Source organism: Lissotriton vulgaris, chromosome 3_1 (genome assembly GCF_964263255.1).
Source record: "Lissotriton vulgaris chromosome 3_1, aLisVul1.2, whole genome shotgun sequence".
In the NCBI taxonomy this organism is placed as follows: Eukaryota; Metazoa; Chordata; class Amphibia; order Caudata; family Salamandridae; genus Lissotriton; species Lissotriton vulgaris.
Genome location: NC_141689.1, coordinates 1,034,572,043 through 1,034,593,519, shown reverse-complemented (window position 1 = coordinate 1,034,593,519; position 21,477 = coordinate 1,034,572,043). Strand labels below are relative to the sequence as shown.

The window sequence follows — 21,477 nt, the reverse complement described above, 5'->3', positions numbered from 1 at the left end:
GTTGCTGGGTGGTATCTAATAGCTGTTTAAAATCAGCCAGGGGTGAATGTGACATCTGCAAAGCAGTGGCCTGGTTGTCAGCGCACTCCATCAGCTGTCCAAACATCGGCTTAAACTGCAGTGGGAAAGCGGTATAGCGTAGCCTTTTTCAGTAAGTTATGCCTCATTTCTGCTAAATTTCTTTCATAAATACTCTGTTGGGAGTCATGATTATAGCTTGTGATTCTATGAAATATCCAGTGCTGGTGAAGAAAGTTTCGGAAGATGTTCCTGGCTTCACAGTATTCATAAGGTTTCAACAGAGTCCATGGGTGAAACGATTCAGTTATGATTTTCATAAGAATAAAAATCCATATGTTTCTCCGATCCTGATAAACCATGTATGTGCTGAAAGTGAATATTGTAGGTTATAATTTCACCAGAAGAGTGTCTGAGCAGAACTAGGGGGATTACCTGTTGCCTTTAAAAGTTTGGCTGTTGTTGCCCATGGCACTTGCAGTATTGAAAAACTTCTCTGCTAAACTTGTAGTCATTGGTGTTTACAGCATGATGTCGGGAAATAATTTAAATATATTATAAAGATAAGAACAGACTGCATGACTAGTTAATATTACATGAAAGATACCACAGCTGCAGAACTGGATATAAAGGTAAGTTACTTTTTCATACTATCTGTTGCTTGGCAGATCTGATACAGTCCTTTGGAGTGATTTTAATGGACCAGTGTAACCCAAAATTAAGAGGGGATGGTTGGTGCAATATTCATGTTGATATAAGGACCCAGGGCTTTAAGTGGGAAAAAAACTGGGGGTGCTCTAAAAGGGGCGTGGTTAATCTCGTAAAGGGGTGTGGCCTATCCGAATAGGGGCGTGGCCTTAATCAAGATAACTAGAATTATGTGCTTAAGAAAATCATGAAGTCGCATCCAGCAAAAGATTATAAAATAAGCTAAAAGGTATATTTATTAAGTATAAGCCATAAACATACCAAACACTTTCGTGTTCCAATGTAGACAAAACACAGGCATTAGTAACTGCATCTGTACAAGTACAAGCACGATCTTGGAAAGGTAATGTGCACCACAGCTCTCCACCTGACATGGCTCAGGGAGGACATCAAATTCGAAAAACTACAGGGCAATCCGACTGCCAGTGTAAACACAAATTTTCATTTACTTTCACCATGTCAATATTTTGATATCAGTGTACCTCCTTCACGCACAGCTGAAACTGTAATATGTGATCACTGCTCTATGCACTATCAGAGAGGCCAAGGATTGGATGACCATGTATTCTGAACATCTTTCTGACACACTGACAGGCTTTGTCTGAAATTGAGACAAACAGGCCTTCAGCCTCCACTTTAGGGCTCTCAATCAGTGCTCATTATAAACTCTTTGAAGCGACTGTTCAAAATGTGTTCTACACAAGAATTATAAGCTACCCCCAAAAGAACAGAAAAACAACGTCATGAAAATAGCTGACACTCTTAGGGAGTGCAAGATTACGCACAACGTGTAAAATTTGAACAGGAAGTAAATCGGTGACATGGATTACTTTAACATTTTTTTCACACAAATTGTTCATAACTCCATCAGTGTTATTTGCCAGAACAGTTAAGGAAATTATTCTAGGGTCTGTTTTTAATTATTACCAGGTCTGAGACTCACAGGGACCCGGCCCACTTAAAGTCCTGGCCACACACCTCCTATGAGGACATTTTCTTATACAATTAACACAAGTGTTCTCACTCGCCGGAGTGAGTATGTTTGCTAGCATCTGGAATGTTCAAGATGATAGGCCTTTAAAGTGCTTGTGGAACAAGAGCGTTTTCAGTTTGATAAGTTACTGGAAGCAATGATGTGGATGGCATAAAAGTGGAACAACTTGTCGGAGCGTAGTAAAAACCATAAAGGATGTGAGGCTACATGTAGCCCCAGAATCTTTCAAGTTGAGAGCGAGTTTGCAGATGGTTGACATCTAGGTAATTTTCGTAGCATGGGCAGCAAAGGAAGGCCTTGAAGTGCGCCTCAATATTGATTGTTTTTTTCTTATTTGTATATTTGATTTATGTTGTCAAAAAAATCTCAACAGAAAAAGAACATTACTAAAATGGTAGACAAATGGATAACTAATTTCCCCATCTCTCCAATTCAAAACAGGCGTCCAATTCATTAAGTGAAGGTCAGGCTGGAGTAGGTCCTCTGCCTCTTCAGTTATTCATCATCCCAGGCTGGCCCCACGACGACGACGTTGCTCCTGCGCTGAAAAGAGAGAAGGGAAATCCTGAGAGAAAATGTCTCTCTTAAAGGATTTCCCTTCCTCCAACAAAGCTCACCTGGCATGACGTCATGACGTCGTGGTCATGCCGTGACCTCCACTACTCAGTGAGGAAACAACTCTCACTGTAGTAGCATAATTCCTTATCCTTAACTGAGAAAACATCGCAGCAGCAACCGCCAGGGCTTTAAGTGGGCCAGTTCTGAGCACCGGCAGTTTTATTTTGGGACCCTCGAAACGGGTCTAAAAAAAAAAAAAAATGAAGAAAGGTCTACCTTTGCCAGCCGTGAAAACAGAGCCCGATAGAGACCCGTTTCGAGGGCCCCAAAAAAAAACTGCCGGTGCTCAGACCCAGACAGACCCGGCCCACTTAAAGCCCTGTAAGGACCCAATGTTACAAGGAAGCAACTGTAGAACCTTTTCTAACAGAAACAGGAAGAATATGTGTTTTTTTCAAGCGAAAACTACAGTTTATCTGAGCATAATGCTATCAGCTGTTTCTATTCGATTATTCTTGATCAAGCATGTTATTTAGATGTGTTTGGTAGAATAAGTGTATTGAATATGACCATGCCACAGATGTGATTGTTATGTTGAATGTTACAATCTGCTCCATCACTTGATTAACCTTGTAGGCTTAAGATGTTTTCTCAATCACATGGGAGAAACAATGCTTTGTTGATGTGAAGAAAAAACTATTTTTTTGAAGCTTGTATTTAAAGATATTAATTTGTTTTTCAGATTCAGCAGGTGACTCAAACCAGTATAAATCTGGTTCGCCTCCAGCAGCATACGAATTTAAGTCTGGCACACCTGTTGGAAATGGATTTCGACCAGTAGCGGACCATCACTTTTTCTATAGCCAAGGAAAAGGTCCTTACAAACATGAGCGTGTTACACATCCGGTTAAGTCTGCCCAAGTGCCCATGTCCAGTAAACCTCAGGTTCTTCCTACAGATAAGGCTGGTAACAGGACAAAATCGGACTTTTCCTTGGGGTATGAAACAGAAAACAGCACAGACTCCAAAAGTAAGGGTGGGAGTAAGAGCCATAGGGCTTGGAAGCCCCGAAGGGAGACCCTGAATGTGGACAGTGTTTTCCTTGAAACTGAAAAGAAGCAACCACACAGCCCACGGCACAAGGCAAAGCCAAGCAGTAAGCACCAATTCAATAATGAACAGCATTTTAACTGGCAAAGAGACAGTCCGAAGCAGAAGGGATTAACAACTATATATGAGGATGAAAGCAAACTGGATACGGGTAGTAGAAGTTCATTGGAATCTGAAGGTAAAGAGAGAGATAAAAGCAAAGGGCTTCCTGAGCATAAGGCCCAACACCAGGATAGCTGGCAAATGCAGAGAACGGAGTCTGGCTATGAAAGCAGCGACCACATCAGCAATGGCTCAACTAATCTGGATTCACCTGTTATAGAAGGAACCAGTCCAGTGGACAACAAAAACCTAAAGGAAGCCTTTGTTTACAGGTAAGGCTGTAGTGATTTATAGCAAGCTAGTGTTAGAGTGCATTTTGAGGGCAAAAATAAATCCTCTGATTCAGGTCAATCATTTTAGACAAGGCTGTTCAACGACGATTACGTTAAATTGTCCTGGAAGACCAACTCTACTTCAGAGGGTACTGCATGGTGCTATGCAAGGGTTAAAGAGTGCCTTAATGATGCATTTTTTTAATGAATTGGGAACTATTCTATAAGTGTGCTATATTTGGTTTAATAGCAATGCATTGTACATTGTTGCACCACAACTAGATAAGGTAAAACCCAATCCATATAAAATCAAGCCTTTTTACTTTGTCTTGCCCCCCTATACTTTGTTAATGTAGTATTACATTGAAACCTCTCCACTGACAAAACTAGAGTTATCAAGTAAAACTTAAAAGTCAACATTGTACATATACTTCTTCATACTTTTTTAATGTTTGCTTTCCCTTCCCCAAACAACTTATAACTGAGATATGTGTTTGTCAGCCTGAGGGCTACCATAAGACCCACCTGTGTGGTTGAAGATCTGGCTGCCCACTTGTATTAATAACAAGGTGCGGTTGGTTCACCAACTGATTTGTGTCTTTCTCACCTTCCCTTGCACATTGGCTCACTGAATGTGATCATTTTGTGAAAAGGAACACCTATTTCTCTTTTAATTTGTCATGCATCTGTGCACAAGTTGTGCGCTCGTCATCATTACATGCAGATATAAACCCTTCAGTAAGCCAAGGATCCTCAGCAATTTCAGTAAGGGTATAGAAGAGTGATCGAGGCTCTTCTGCACCTTCTACCAAACTCTGAAACTTGCTTCAGAGCAAAGAAGTCTCTCTATTCTAAATGATGTTAATTTGGCTATACGTTTTACATAGACTTTTGTTTCCTAGGCACGTTTTTGTTAATTCTTTCTCAATTAATATCAGGTCATTTAACACAGTATTGTAGTTTTGCTCAGTAGGCACTATATCTTGTGGGGCTGTATTAGTTCTTTTAATACAGTTAGTACAAAGGAGCTTGTGGCTCCTAAGTGTCTGTACAATAAGGGCAAAAATCTCCTTCTTTCTAGGAGTTGTAACATACACAATCTGGGCTGTGGGTGCACCCAAACCATAATCCACATGAAGTTCATAGGACTGATTCTGTAAAGTGGGTAATTTAAGTTCAGAACAATCTTGGGTTTTGCTACTTGCTTTGTAGACAATTTTCCTTGAATGGCTTGAGTTGGCAGCAAGATTTACTCAAGTCATAGTATGTATGCATAAATGACATGTAACTTGAAGTTGTCTGTATTGTCACATCGCAATAAAAACACAATGCTAGAAGGATTACCATCCATAATGGATATGTTTACAAGGAGTTTGTTAGTGTATGCTGACTGGTGCTCAGGAAAATCTCACTACCTGTTTCTTGGAAGCTTGAAGTGGGTGAACCCTTGTTCTGCATTGTTAAAGGGTAGAGCATATTGCACTGTCTCCATTCTCTGCTCTTTTCCCCCCCATGCAACCGGGGCCTTGTACATCCAGCTTTAGTGCAATGTTGGTTGTGATGTGAGCAGAGCTCCATTTATACTATTGCAAGGATATTCTGTTGCAGTCTGTATTTTTCTCAGAAATGTGCTTGATTAATTTGTACAAGCTCCATTTTCAAGTATTTAATTAGCCTGGGGCGTGGCCCGACCGTGCCCCAAGATGGTGGCTTGATTGAGGAGCTCCCCAACGGCCACGCTTAACTACCTGCCTCACTACACATCATCGTGGGGATTTGTGCCCCCAAGTGCTGCTGCAGCTGCCTGAGTCCTTAGGGCGTGGGCATAGTGCGGCGGGCCGGCAAAGACTCCTCAGATCCCAAAACTCGGTGCTACCGCCGCAACTGCCTAATGCGGTCCTCGGAGTCCAGCGATCTATGGGGTCACGGGCGGGCCTGAGGGCCAGGCCGCCGCTGTTGGGTGTGCCTGATGGGAAAAATCGGGGCCGAGGCTCGAAGGCCTGTAGCGACGGAGCTGCGTAGCGGCGAGCACCCAAGTGGCCGGATCCCAGAGGTGGCAGTGAGTCATGCTAGCCCATAGACTGAGTGAGAACCCCCTCCTGGGATGAAGATATCGGTGCCCCACTTGTGGTCAGCTCAAAGAATGGGCTTGCTGATGGCAGACACATGCGAGTGACCGCAATAGCGACGCTGAGGGGCGATACCACAGGCCGAAAATCCCCTTCTTGCTCCCACTGGTGCACAACGGGAGGGTGAGGCATGGGAGCGGCTGCCTGAATAGATAAGAGCAACCCAGCTGACCCAATTGTGGCTTGACCGGGGGCACAGTATGCCTGATATATTTGGTGCCCCTTTCCGTGCTTTATATATTGGTTGGGCAGTGGGGCCCCCCTTTTTATTTTTGGCCATCAGTGGGTTCTTTTTCATCTCCCCTCACACGCTTTGGCATCTCTCTACTCCACATGGGTCGTGGGGTCCCTAAGCAATGACAAATCTCCTTTGAGGCCGCTAAAACCCCCCAGTAGGGAGGGCGGAGACGATGCCCCACATGGTGAACCGCCAGATCGCGCTGATCACCAGGACTTAGAACGATCTGCCCTGGAGGGTGTTGCTGCTATATTGGTGGAATTACAAGCAGGCTTTAAGGCCATAGAGGGGCGCTTCAACGACTTGGGTGTGCGTATGGATTCCAAGGATAGCCGATTAGAGCAGCACGAGGCCCGTATTGACACTACTGAGTGGCACATTTCATATATTGAAGATGCACAGACAACTGTAGCCAAACGTCTTGACCGCACAGAGCGCCTCCTCAAACGATGGCAGAGGGTTTGGAGGCTATGTCGCCCCACAACAATCTCTGGGTCACCGGAGTAGCTAAAACTACCAACACAGGTCTTATGGAGGCCTATGTGGAGCGACTACTGGCTGAACTATTCGGCAGAGATTGCTTTTCTGCCACATTCTCAGTGGAGTGGGACCACTGATCCTTGGCCCCCAGATCGGCTCCTGGCACATGTCTGCGCCTTAACCTAGTGCGATTGCTTAATAATCATGACTGGGACTTAACCCTGTGCAAGGCCAGAGAGGTGGAAAAACTACAGTTCCAGGGGATGTCGCTGTCCAGACTTTACACCAGTAGTACAAGAGGCCAGGTGCAAATTTGAAGACATCAAGCAAACTCTGGAAGGCAAAAATATCAGTTATATACCCGGCGCTCCTTCGTATCCAGATTAATGGCAAAACCTCTATCTTTGGTACAACGGCGGAAGCGGCCGACTTCTGGAAATACCATAAATCGAATAGAGGCTCTTTCCCTGGGAAATGATCCTTCGCTGATTGCTGATACATGAATATCAGAAGGACGATCTTTAAGCGTATGAGGGGGATACACTAGGCTTGGATCCATGAACACTCCGAGGACGATGCAATAAGATACTTTTTCTTTCTCAATCTTGGCAATACAGCTGCTTTCCTGACCCTATATGAGCGCAGTTACATGTACATTTACAAACTATTGTTATCATTCTAAGTGGCCTACTTGGGGCGTTGGTACCCCCCTAGGAGATCTCCTACTCTTTGTAATCTCTTTTGTTTTTTCTAAGTTAAGATGCGCTGGGATCCACCAGATACAGATTGGGTGGATATCCGAAGTGGGAGGGGGTGGTCGGTTGTGAGTTCATGTTGAGTGAGTTTGAATTAGTTTGTACTTTGCAGGCCACTAATGTACACACCGGCAGGCTGTTCAGACCCGAATACAGAGACACTCCGGACTTCATACTGCTCCACCTACTATAGCGGCCTCTGGGAGTGGGGCGGGAGGGCTGGAGCTTAGATGCATGACATGGAATGTGCAAGGTTTATCGAACCCTCGCAAGGGGTGCAGGTACTGGCCTATTTAGCAAGAAACAAAATACACATTTCACTTTTGCAGGAGACCCACTATGGCCCGAATTCATTCTACCTATTTGCCGATACCTGGGGTAGTAACAGATTTTTTGCTAGAATCCTGTGGAGTTTGTATATTGATTCACAAAATGCTTCCTTTCGTTACTCAGACTGTGGGTAAAGACCCAGAGTGACGTAATTTGCTAGTGGCGGGGAGCTTGGGCACGTAACAAATACTTCTCATTAATGTTAAGGCCCCTAATTTGGATGCTCGTGGCTTCTTTACTAACATCTCCACACATATTACTGGCATACCGATTGACTCTATCATATATGGGGGTGATTTTAACCTCATGGCACAACCCGGGGCTGATACTACGGGCACTGGCCACAACACCAAACCGTGCTCCAAGAAGGAACCTAAGACTCTACCACATACACACCTACTTGCCGATGCATGGCGGCATCGGCATCCTATGGCCCAGGGGTACTCGTTCTATTCTGCGGCACCTGGTCCCGTATAGATAGATGGTACACAATCCCGGACCTCCTGATCACCATACAAGAGGCAGTTAATTTACCCTAAACTTTATTGGATCATTCACCAGTACTACTAGCACTGGCCCTGCCCGGCATTTAGCGTCCTTTAAGATCTTGGTACTTCCCATCTGACACTTTACTGGATACTGTCTTTAGGAGCTATGTGCAAGATGCGATCATAGAATATTTCCAGATTAATACTGGTTCTGTGCCCTGCTACGCTACCTTATGGGAGGCTTTTAAAGTTTACATCAGGTGCGTTTGAATGGCTAAGCAGACTGGGGTGCTGCGTACAATTCGTCAAGACCTTGACGCTACCGAGCGGGAGCTGCAAGACTTAGATGCCCAGACATTGGCGGGCGCAGCCCCCTCTCCGCTGCATCAACGTGCAAAACTCTTGGGAGATTTTCAGGAGCTCGCGTTACGCGAGACCGCCTACTTAGGGAAATATACAGGCGCTAGTGTGTATGGGGAGGGAGAGAGGCCGGGACGCCCTTTGGCCTGTCCGCTCACCCCGCAGCAGAACGCCACGTATATCACTAAACTCCAAACCGCGGACGATCCAATCTGCCTTCTTGTCTTGCTACACTCTGCTATCCACTACATGTTCCCCACTGACTGACGCAGCCCTTTACGATTATTTAAATGAGATAGCGATGGTGTGGATGGAAAAGGGACCGCAACAATTCTTGGCTTCGCCCATTAGCACGGATGAGGTCATCGAAGCCATTAATAGTCTGGATGGCTCATGTGCCCCTGGCACGGTCGGCCTTACCGGCATGTTGTATAAAACACAGTTTGTCCATCATCTCCTGGAGGTCTATTCAGTGGCGCTAGATTTGAGAGAATTGCCCCCTACCATGCGTAAAGCAATTGTAACACTACTTCTCGAACTGGCAAGCCGCCTGATAGTTATGCCCCATACAGGCCTCTATCACTCTTAAATCAAGACGACAAAATATTGGTGAAGGTTTTTGCAATGCATATATCGCTCTTAATCAGACAAATCCTTTCTCGGCTTCAATAGGGCTTTGTACCGACTCGCTCGACCTACGTAAATCTATGTACGCTATTCGCTCTCATTAATCAAATAAACCCCGCTCTTCCTGCTGCGGCGATAGTGCTAGACACCGAAAAAGCGTTCAACTCTTTGAAGTGGAACTTTCCTCAGGCGGCACTCAGAAAATTGGGCTTCCCATAAAAGTTCTGCACCTTAGTCCGCCTTCTATACACTAATCCGGTTGCGCAGCTTAGAATAAATAGGGTGCGTTCGGATATATTCTCACTATCATACGGCACTAGGCAGAGTTGCCCACTCTCGCCTCTACGTTTTATTATAGCGATAGACCCACTAGTGTAACACCTCCAGGAATGGCCAGCAAGGAATTGAGTTCCACCAGGGTCCTCTCCTGGCGTCCTCATATGCAAATGATATTTTCCTATTCGTTCGAGAACCTGCCACAAATCTCTGTTCGATCATGCGGGAGGTGGTGCGTTTTGGCTTTTTTTCCTGACTGGTTATAATTTGGACTAAATCTGAAATATTCCCCCTAACAGACGCTACCATTCGATTAACACTGGACTTCCCCTTGCGCTGTTGCAATGACCCCCCTTGGTGTAATCCTGCACTGCACATCCCTTATGGACAGCTAGATCGCCGGATAGCACTCCCATTGTCAGTGGCTGGCCGCATTGCGATCATTAAAATGGTGGTTCTACCCTGGCTTTTTTATCTGTTTTTAAATCTCCAATTCCACTCATGGTCACCTTTTTTAACACCCTTTGGGGTGGGGCATGTTGACACGACTGGTCTGGGCAGGGGGATGAGCATAGGTGGGTTGGCAGACACTTACCCAGATCTTTGAGCGAGTCTGGTTTCTGGTACCCGACTTTTTTTTATATAACTTGGTAGCACAGACACACTACACCTACTTTTGGTATCACGCAGATCGCGATTACAATGCCTGACGCCCGATTACACCCAGGCCCGCCCTTACCCCCTTTCTACTATTCTCCCGCTTGGGCTCACGAGGAACCATGGCTGAGATTCATACTTTGCAAACCACAAGCTGTGTTTAGGGGCACCTCTGTAAGTACTTACAGATGGAACGCTTATACTCCCCGCATTTGCCAATTTTAGATAATCCTGGAGAAGCTTTAGCACAGCACGCGCTCACTCGCTGCCGACTTCAAACCATAGATAACATATTCAGATGCAGACACTTGTGCTCAGTAGCGGACCTGACGGAAGACCGTGACCTATCCACATCAGACTGTTTTCTTATGCACAGAACATGAGTGTCACTAGCTACTGAATGAATTAATGAATGAAACCCGACTTATATTGCGCTATTTAGCCCATAGGGCGTCAAGGCGCCTAATCTAAATGGCTATAATATCCAAAGCGCAAGCTTACTGATAGGTCTTGATGAAACACCACGTTTTCAGTGCTTTTCTAAAAAGGGACAACGAGGGTTGCGCCTTAATGTCAGCAGGGAGGGCATTCCACAAACGGGGGGCCACGGTGGCAAAGGCCCTACCTCCCCATCTGACTTTCTTGATGCGCGGGATACACAGAAGATTCATGTTGGAGGAACGGAGGCTCCTGCTGGGGGTATAGCAAGTTAGCAGGGAGCCTAAAGCATCCGAAGGTCCTGCCAATAGTGCTCCAAAAGACAGACATAGAATTTTATGTTTAAATTGTGTTAATTGCGCTGCACATTCAGTCTGATATACCAACATGCTTTACAAGCTGGTTCGGCGACAACATTCGGCCTATGCAGCGTTGATGCAGCTTTCAGTAACAAATCAAAACAGTAACAGTAAAGGATAGACTTGCATAGTTAAGTGCGTTTCTCAGACTCCGGTAGTTAGATCAAGTGCGGGGAGAAGATCTCTTGAATACCGCTGGTGGTGGCTCGGAGTCGCTGGACACCATAACAAGGCAATGGCTATATCGACCGGGTCTGTATCAAGGCTTCATAGTAGTGTCCAAAAATAGAACAACATCTAAACTTTATGTCCCCAACCCCGCCGCCCCCCGTCTACCAACCCCCCACCCCTATTCCAGGTCCAACTATCTTCCGCATAGCAGTGATCATTCATTCCGTAGGTCCTCCGACATCGTACTGTGACAGTCGCAGCAGGCGCAGATATCTAGGACAAGTCACCTCCCTGAACTCAGTGGCCAAAAGCGTCAAGAAGGGTCGCCATAATTCTGGGTACTTGTCTCCCGCCCCCTTGGCAATTAGCGACAGTTTCTCCATCCCCAGGATGTTCCAAAGACGGTGCAACCAGCCCTGAAAAGTGGGGATGTGTGTAGTGCGCCAATAAGTGAGAATATTCTGTAACGCAGATCCCAGGGCTATGGCTATCAGTCTACCTCGGTGGGAGCGCAGTGAGTAGGTAATGGGATTGGGTGAACCCAGCAGCACAAATGCGGGGAATCTCGGGAGGGTAGTGTCTAAGTGTAGGTCTACCTCATCTAGTACCTGTTTCCAGTAATCCTGTAGGTGAGAACAGTCCCACAGTATGTGTACTAGTGTACCTCTCCCCCCACATCCCCGCCAGCAGAGTGTGTCTCGTGTGTGGTCCATCTCATGTAGCTTTTCTGGGGTATAGTACCAATATGTGGCAATTTTAGTGAGGGTGTCCGTCAGGCCCATGTGATGAGCAGAATGACGGGCCCTATAACAAATCCCCTCCCATTCTTTATTACTTAGTGCCCGCCCTAGCTCCCTCTCCCATCTTGCTCTCCCTGCATTGTGGATATGCGTGTACCTACCCAACAACATGTGATAAATATCCGATATTAATTTGCGGTCAGATTTCCTCGAGAGTAGCCAATACTCGTACTCGCTGAGTCTGCGATCTGTCCTGTCCCTAGTGGTCGGGTGGAGTGCCCAGTGTCGTACCTGAAAGTAACGGAGGCGTTCCTCCTCAGGCAAGCCGTATTCACTGCGGAAGGCATCAAAGGGAATAGCCCCTTCCTCCGCGTATATGTGGGAGAGTACGGAATAAATATAGGACCTGCTTTAGGATCGTCATTTTGATCGCCGCCACTTTGCCTAGCCACGATAATGGAAGGTGTCTCCATCTGCCTAGTTCGGACCGGATCGTTTGCCGGAGTCTCGCGTAGTTAAGGCGGACCATGCCCTGCAGAGTTGCTGCCAACTGAATACCCAAATAAGGGACAGCCTCAGACGCCCATGGGAAGGGGAAGAGTCTCTGTAAGTGTGCCCTCGTGGACGCTTCCAGGGAAAGGTCGAGTGCTACTGATTTGCTGAGGTTGACTTTAAAACCGGCCACCTCCGCGAAGGCATCCAGAATCGTCACACAGGTCGGAAGCGACTCACCAGGGGAGGATAGTGACAGCAGAACATCGTCCGCATATAAACTTATGGTATGCTCGAAAGCCCCCATTTTGATTCCATGAATCCCTGGGGCGAGTCTCACCGCTTCTGCCAGGGGCTCCATATAGAGGGCAAATAACAAGGGAGAAAGTGGGCATCCCTGCCTCGTGCCTCGCTCTATCGAGAAGCGGGGCGAGGAGCACCCATTGACACGAACCGTCGCCGAGGGCCTCGAGTAGCAGTTCAGGATCCAGGCGCGGAATCGGTCACTGAGTCCGGCCCTCACCAAGACTCGCTCCAAATACAGCCAGTGGACGCGGTCAAATGCCTTTTCCGCGTCGATTGAAAGTAGCATATATTACCCTTCCGTACGTGTGGCTTTCTCTATTAGGTGCAGTGCCCTTTTTGTGTTATCAACGGTTTGACGTTCCGAGATAAACCCCGTCTGATCTGGGACAATTAGTCCTGGCATTAGTGGACCGAGTCTCGCGGCAAGGATGCTTGTGTATAGCTTCAGATTTTATTAAGGAGCGAGATGGGCCGATACGCTTCGCACCTCGAGTGGTCTTTTCCCGGTTTAGGGATCACAGAGATGGTGGCATCCAGAAGGTCCTCCGAGATCGCGCCTGGCTCCGAAAGATGATTTAAAAAAAAAAAAAACTTTATTGTGCAAAACAGAAGAATTACAAGTATGGGCCTACAACCCAGAGGCCGGCCGCTAGTAATCATAAAATAAATAGGCAGTCAGTAAAACAGCAATAGGTCTCAGGTAGGTCCAAACAAAAGTACAGGATACATAATCGGCAACAAGGATGGATGCAGGATACGCAATTTTTTTTTATATGAAGGAACAAAGAAAAACAAAGAGACAAACACCTCAAGGCGCGGGCATGATAAATGAAGTCGAGCTCCGACTCTGGGGACCTACCATGAAGGATAGGGAATCAGGAGGACATTAAAGAACCAATGGGGGGGGGGGAAGCAGTGGGAAGGTCAGGACAATCCATCTAGGAATATGGTATCGAGGAATCTCAGAGGTCAGGGGGACAGGGAAACATCAGGAATATCTGTGAGGGGGGAGTGCCGATGTCTCCTCGGTACGCATTCCATTGGCCCCAAATTTTACTCCACGCCCTAGGCTTGCCCCTAGCCAAATATACCGTCTTCTCTCTGAACATGCACCAGTCCATTTTCTCCTTCCACTTCGACACGGTGGGAGGCCGTTGGGATCCCCAGAGCTGTGCAATGTCCCTTTTGGCAATCATGTTCCCAAGAGCCGTCCACCGGGTCTGGGCAACGTTGTAATCATTTGGCTCCCACACATTCAACAAACATCTTCGAGCCTCGGGCAACAGAGCGACCCCAGTGACGCACTCCATCACAGCATGCACACGGCCCCAATACGCAGCGACCTCATGGCACTCCAAGAGGATGTGAAGAAAGGTAGCACTCATTCCACAGCCTCGCCTACACAACCCATCCAACGAAAAACCCATGGCAACCAAACGAGGACCAGTTACATACACGCGGTGAAGAATTTTAAGCTGAACAAGGCAGAGACGGGCCGGAATGTCAGCCTCTTTAGGGGAGGATAGAGCAGACTGCCAGTCTTCGTCGTCCAATTCCAACCTGTCTCTAGCCCAGGTCTCCCTGAGGCGCACAAGGAGATCTGCCCGATTGTTGATCAACTTTTTATAGATCAAGGAAATCGTACTATCGAGCAGATGACCGTCAAGTATACAATCCTCAAGTGGGGAAGATTCAGGGACCACAGTACCGGCCGCGAAGACCGACATTAAAGCATGACGCACCTGTGCGTATCGGAAGAACTCCCGCTCACTCAAGTCATATTCACTCCGAAGCTCCGCGAATGTTTTCACCGCACCCTTCATCCAAAGATCACCCACTCTGCTAAGTCCAATCAAACGAAAGATGATTAAAGAGAGTGGTAAGCAGCGGCACCACCTGTGCACAAAACGTTTTATAAAATAGGGCTGTGAAGCCGTCCGGCCCCGGGGCCTTCCCCAGTTTGAGTCTGGAGATGGCCGAGATGACCTCCTCGGGTCTGATGTTGCATTCCAGGGCCGCAGCTTGATCCGCCGTGAGCGCTGGGAGCTGGGCAGAGTCGAGAAAAGCTTCACCCGCTGCCTGATCCAGCGTCGCCCCTGTATATAGGGAGGTGTAGAAATCGCCAAAGGCGGTCGCAATCTCGCCATCTTCTGTAGCTAGGCTCCCACCGGGCGTTCTAATTTCCTTCACCGTTTGACGCTAAGTGTGTTGCCGGGGAGGTGTCAGAAGTGTTGTTATGCAGCAGGTAATATTTGATCGCGCTTATTATTTTCTCAGGTACTTCCTTGCGGTGTAGCAGTGTGTCTCTGAGGCGCCAGCACCGGGAGAGTCGCTGCACTGGGGGGAAAAGGAAAGTGGCCAGAAGGGGAGCGTGGTCAGAAAGGGACGCCACTCCTATCTCTACAGTGGACGTCCGCGCCTGTAAGGAGGTAGAGGCCAGGAAGTAATCCAGCCTGGCATATGTGCGATGCGCGCTCGAGAAGTATGAGTAAGCTCTAGTGCCTGGATGGAAGCTGCGCCAGAGGTCCACCATACCCAGTTCCCTTAGTCTCGCCAGTCCCCCCTCGGACAAGGACCCCGCCTGTGTAGAGCGCGGTGCTGACCTATCTAGTGTGGTGTCGAACACAAGGTTAAAGTCACCCCCCATAAATACATGCCTGTCTTCAGATGCCGCCACTACGCTAAGCGCTTCGTTAAATAATTTTTCCTGTCCCTCGTTAGGAGCATATACTGAGCAAATCGTGAATTCAGACCCCCCCCAGAGAGAAGTGGTATGATAGTAGCCTCCCTTTTATCTCTGCTCCCTTCCGTAGCACCCGCCCCCGAAACCTCTGTGCCACTAAGATTGCAACCCCAGCTTTCTTGTTTGGGGCGGACGAAAAGAACTGTTGCGGAAAGCTGTGCGAACGCATCCTCATGCAGTCTTTCTGTAGTAAGTGTGTCTCTTGTAGGAGACAGATGTCAGCTTGTGAATGTTCGAGGCAGGATAGCACTGCCCTCCGTTTGATGGGGTTGTTGAGCCCCCGCACATTTAGGGAGAGAATGCGTACTTCAGTGGGGGCCATGAGTCACCCTCTTCCCCTCCCGCTCCGTGTTCCCGTGTCGACCCCTAATGCATGCAACCCTGTTCCAACATGACTCCCGCAACATTTCGAATCGTGTCCGGTCGTGGCCTGCCACCGGATACCTAGAGTGCTCACCAGCCTGTCGTGTCGGAACCTCCCGGACCTGGAACCCCTCCCTCTCCATCCCGCAACATTGTACAGCCCCATCCCTACCCCCCATCCAGCCTCAACACCCCCTCCAACCCCCTTCCCCCCTCCCTCCCTCCCTCCCCAACATCCCCGAACTATTAATTGAAAGGCAAAGTGCCAGAAAAGTACACCATTGTCCATCATCTCTCAAAGATGACTGGAGAAATAGAGGAAATGTGTCCAGATCCATTGAATCCCCCTCCCGCCGCTGACCACCGACTCACTCCATGCCCATGCCTAAGGGCTCCGGGCCACCGAGGCCCGTGTTTCAGCTGTTGTCCGTCGCAGCCAGCTCCAGAGCTGCTATTTCGACCGCAGCTCTCTGACCTTCCTGGATCTCCCCCGGGGGTGGGCGTTTCGGCCTACGACTTCGCTTCTGCTGCCGCCACTGGCCGGTAGAGCTGGTTTCCGGGCCCCCCCAGGGCGTGGGCCCCCATCCGACTCTGGCTCCTCAATGCCCAATAGTTGGCACGCGTCTTGGAGTGACCGCAGCTGGCACACCTTATTCTCCCATTTGAACACCAAGAGGAATGGGTGCCCCCAGCTGTACGTGATACCAAGGCGTCTCAGCTCGGCGGTGACTGGCCTGAAGGACCGGCGTTTCTCCAGGGTGATGGCGACAAGGTCCTGATATAGGGTCGGGGAGTGATCGCCAAAGGTGATGGACCCCATCTGTCGTGCCTTGCTTAAAATCTCTTCCTTGGTGCGAAAGTCCTGGACGCAAACTAAAATGTCCGCCGGCAGGGCCGTGGAAGCTCTGGGTGGTCCAGTCCGGTGTGCTTTGTCCAGACGTATAACTGAGTCTGCCGGTCTGCCCAGGATGTGGTTGAAGAGGCCTTGCGTGAAATGGAAGAGATCCTCAGTGTCGGGGGAGTGCTTCACCCCTCGAATCGGAATATTGTGTCGCCGGGAACGGTTCTCCAAATCCTCGACGTGGGATTGCAGGTCAACCTGTTGGTCATGGATGCGGATGATCTCCTGCTGGAGCGCCTCCATCTCGACATCCCGACCATCGCTCTTCGTTTTGAGTTCAGCCACTCTCTCTCCGATGGCGTCGGTGTCCCGGCGCAGCTCTCGAATCTCTCCCTTCAATTCCGTTTTAAGGAGACGGAGATCTTCCCGTAGGCCGCTGAACAGGGACTCCAAGAAGGACTTAGTGATAGGTTTATCCACGCCCTGTGAGCCCGCGCTGGGCGAGCCGGTCACCATATTGTTGGACGTTGCCTGTTGTCCAGGGACGTGGAGGTCTGTTTTCTTCCCCATCGAGGTAGTGGTGAGCAGGTCTCTGATGGGCCTGTCTTTGCGCACTCTCCCAGCGGCCATGCCTCCCGGGTCCGCAAACGGAATGGCGCGGTGTAGTGTAGCCCGTGACCTCGGGGTGTCTGTGACCAGTATGCTCAGGCCTGCTGTGGTGGAGTCGCAATCGCCAGTCCCAGAGCTCTCCTGTGGGGCCCACTGGTTTCACTCGTCTCTACCCCGGGGGAGCATCAGGACAGGTTCCGGTCATCCACTCATGCCCTACCAGGCCAATTCCTCAACTGGCGTGTATCTGTGGCTCCACACACCTCCCAGTCTGTACTGTGGCGTCAGGGACAGAGCTGTGGGGATGCACCGCTTGTCTGTATCGTCTGTGTGGGACAGCAAAGGGTAGGGCAGAGCCAGGACTTCTAGGAGGGCCGTAGCTGCGCGCCTTGCAAAATGGCGGCCTTCAGTGTGCTGGGCCTATGAGGCCACGAGGCAGCCGACCACCGCCAGGGTCGGGGGCAGACCCAGTCCTGCCGCACTCTGTGTAGGCTCTCCGGCGCTACTGCAGGACACACCACTCTGCCGCCACTGCACGGCTGCGGGCCGCTGCATCCGGGGGGGGCCTCACGAAAACCCACCGCTCCTCACCTCTGCCTTCTGTCTGCGTGTGGGCGCCGCTTCCCTGCTCCTCTTACTTGCCCACCGGCGGCCGCAGCCCAGCAACCCCAGCTGCCCCGCCGCTTGCGAGATGGAAGGCAGCAGGTCCGCAGAAGCCCCCGATAAGGAGCCTCGGGAGGCCTCGCGCACAGTCGCGCGGGCCAGACCCGCCACCAAAGCTGCAGCCCGGTCAAGATGTTGCAGCGCCGGCTGCGTAGCTCCGCCCACCGCGGCCTCACTTTCACTGCTCCGCTCTCCACGGGCCTCAGAAGGCCGCACCAGGTCCGCTCGATTCCCGGCAGCTCCCAGGCGCCGCCGGTCAATGTTACGGTCCCCTCGGGTCACCAATGCACCGGTGCCGGAGTTGGGCACACCGGAGTTCTACTTAGGGCAAGGAGATGCTATTAAGGCGGCCAGCGGCGAGAGCCCAGAGAGGCACGTCCGCTCACACCGCCATCTTGGCCACGCCCCCCAGACATAGAATTTTAAACCGAATTCTGTGCTGGATCGGAAGCTAATGGAGATTCTTCCTGGCTAAAGTGGCAGAAAAGGAATTGGGGACGTCCAACACAAATCTCGCCGCTGCGTTCTGCACGCTCTGAAGGCGTTGAATAAGACCCTTATTGATATCTGCATACAAAGCGTTGCAGTAATCCAGCCGGGAGGACACCAACGCGACTACAGTCTGCTTACGTGCCTGAGGGGAGAGATAGTGGACGATTCTCCTGAGAATTCTAATAACTCCCCAGCAGGTAGCCACAGTTCTATTTACCTGGAGGTTCATAGTCAGCGCTGCGTCCTCAGGCGGTGGAACCTCCAGAGTTCCTCCCGCTCATTACAAATATTACAACACCTGACAGTGCGCATCTAGTCTCCAGTCAGTATCAACTTGCAAAGATACTTCGACCAATGGCAGGCGGAGGGGTGCGAGCGGCCTGGGAGGGGAATCTGGAACACCCTTTGACAGACAAAATTTGGACCTACTGCTGTGAGGAGACACGTTATGTATCAAATAATTACAAGAATAAACTTTTACATTTTAAATATATGCAAAGAATCTATGTCACCCCTGTGCTACTTGCAAAAATGGATCGCACCAATTGTCAGAGATGCGCGATGGCGCATGCTGATTTTATCCACTTGGTTTGGAGTTACCCCTCTGTCCTGGCTTTCTAGGAGGTGGTGTTTGGACATTTGGAACTAATGGTTGAGTCCAAACTTTCTCCCTCGCCATTGCTGGCACTACTAGGGTATGTTCTCCCTCTGAGTCCTGAATTAGACGCTTTACTGCTATTGCATTGTTGGCCAGGAGGCAGGTTTCCCTACACTGGGGTGGAAGCGCGCCGCCGATAGTTAAGTCCTGGTTGAGAGATTTGATATATTATGACACTACCAGTGACATCTATGCATCTCTACTGCCCCTTGCTTCTCGCCCCAAAAATATCTGCCAGACACTTCGCTTCAATTTGCTGCTCTATCCTGAGCTTACTAACTGAACCATGGAAAAATAATGATCGTGTCAGCTAGCCGATGGTGCTGATCGGATTCATCAAGATTTTATTTCTGTGTATGCCTGTATAGTTGTTTTGTTGTTGATGTCTAATAAGTCACTGCCATTATATATGTCACTATGCCTGTCAACATCCGCAACTGACAGGATGTGCAGCAGTTACTCAGCTTCAGAGTGCGAACCTACGGCTGGTGGTGGGGTTGCAGTTTGCTCCTCCTGGCAGATCTATTATTTTAAATGCCAGTTATGCCACCCAACATGGATCCATTTTTGAGACTGCCGTTAGAACATCTTCTTAATAGTGGCATCATTATGGACACCCTCTCTTCATGGTAGAGAAACAGCAGTACTCAAGGAATATTACCACTTTGGTTAAGAGATTGGCAGAGAAGAGAATGCATATTAGCATAAATGGACTTGACCTACCTGGCAACAAATTGAATATCGTTCCTGTGGCAGATATACATAAAGAAATCGTCTGCATACTTTATTCAGCACAAACATTTTTGGGATGTTCTAGATAAGGGGTTAAGAAGTTGACTACAATTTGTAAAGTTAAATTTAGTATGAACACATAGGTAGACCCAGTTTATAACTCATCTTTTTGCCGACTTAACCTTCTGAGTTGTACACTTGCATTTGTCCTGTAAGGCTTATAAGCTCTCTGGTCTACTCCTTTGGTGTGGATTGTAGCGACTGTTTCTGAAACTCCTCGGGTACAACGGTACAGGTAAGATGTTATGCTGCTTCAAGCTTGTTCTTTTGTTCCCGCCCAGGCAGTTCTGAGGCTTCTTGGTCATGTGGCTGTGGCCATCTTGCTGGCGCATCATGTCCATTGGCACATGGAGCTCAGCCTTGGAGCACTAAAGTTGTCTCTTGAAGAGCATTCTGATATTGGATGAGACTTTCCTGGACCTTAAGGTGGTTCTGGGATGCCAATATGACATGCAGCTGACCGTTTTCCCTTCCCCAGCCTTAGTACTTATGATAACATATGGATCAACTCGAGGCCTGGACAGGGTGGAGATTAGAGACTTCCCGTGTACAGTGGAGCCGGGGTACCATATCAAAATTCTGGAGCTGCATGCTATCATGTTGGTTGTTAGTGCCTGTCTGCCTTCCATCAAGTGCAGTCCTATTCAGGTTCTGATGGACAGCATAACCACTATCTGGTACTGCAACAGTTAGGTCAGCGTGTGGTTGCGTGAGTTGTTCCAGGAGGCACTGGGATTATGATATTGTCTGGGCCTTCAGAAGATTCCCCTGACTGGTTCTAATCTGACAGGCTCCCTCATAGCTAGGGCGAACAAGCGCAACAGATGTCTTCAAGCCACTGTGAGTAGCATCTGCACTCTGTTGTAGTTCAAGGTAAATTCACCTAGTGGGATATGCATTGAGTGGATCTTTTTGCCCCCATTAAATTCTCCCTGCCATGGCTTTTGCGTGCTGAAGTTTCTGCCTTGGGGGCACTTTAGGGAGGCGTGTCCCCCCTTCTGTTGGACTACAGTCTTCTTTATGCATTTTGGCTCTGCCGCTGCTTCCTGTGTCATGAGGAATGTGGCCTAGTTCATAATCAGTCACAAATTGGACTTGAAGAGTCTGGCACTTGATCTGTTGTCTGTGTATATGCCTTCCACTCTCCTGATTCTAGAGTACCTGCTTCCACCAACAATGTAGCAGCATTCTTCATATGAACCTCCACAACCTAAATCTCCATGTGTGGAGATTAAGCATAACCTGCTGAGAGGGTTTAGCCTGTCAGCTGAAGTGGTGGATGTGATCTTGGCCATGTTTCGGCCGCCTACAAAGTTGATCTATTCTGGCCGCTAGGCATTGTTTTTTGTCTGGTGCAAGGACCATATGTTCAATCTGCTTCAAGCTTAGCTTTCTGATATAGTTTTATTTGTTCTGTCCCTGGCCTGGCAAGGTCTTGCTGTGAGCACCGTTGAACGTTATTTGTTGGCCCTTTTCTCTTCTCTGTGTTTGTCTGATTAACCCAGTTGTGATGCTTTTATGCAGGTTTCTTCTTGTGCCTTTTTTATGCCACAATGGGACTTTTATTTGCTGCTTATGTTCTTGATATGCAACATTTTCAAACCCATGCACAGTTGTTTTTCAAGTTTTATGATCCCAAAGCTGTTTTCCTCGGAGTTCACTTCTGCATTCTGCGTGAGCTGCAGGCACTATTAGTGCAGCAATAGAT

General features: G+C 48.7%; 1 protein-coding gene across 1 annotated transcript in view; it reads left to right on the top strand.

Annotated features, from left to right (window-relative positions):
• USP53 (ubiquitin specific peptidase 53) overlaps positions 1-21,477 on the top strand; it is a 349,409-nt gene that overhangs the window by 194,122 nt on the left and 133,810 nt on the right. The window contains exon 12 of the mRNA XM_086961441.1: positions 3,021-3,762. Within this exon, the coding sequence (XP_086817567.1) occupies positions 3,021-3,762 (742 nt within the window). The remainder of the gene's footprint in view (positions 1-3,020; positions 3,763-21,477) is intronic.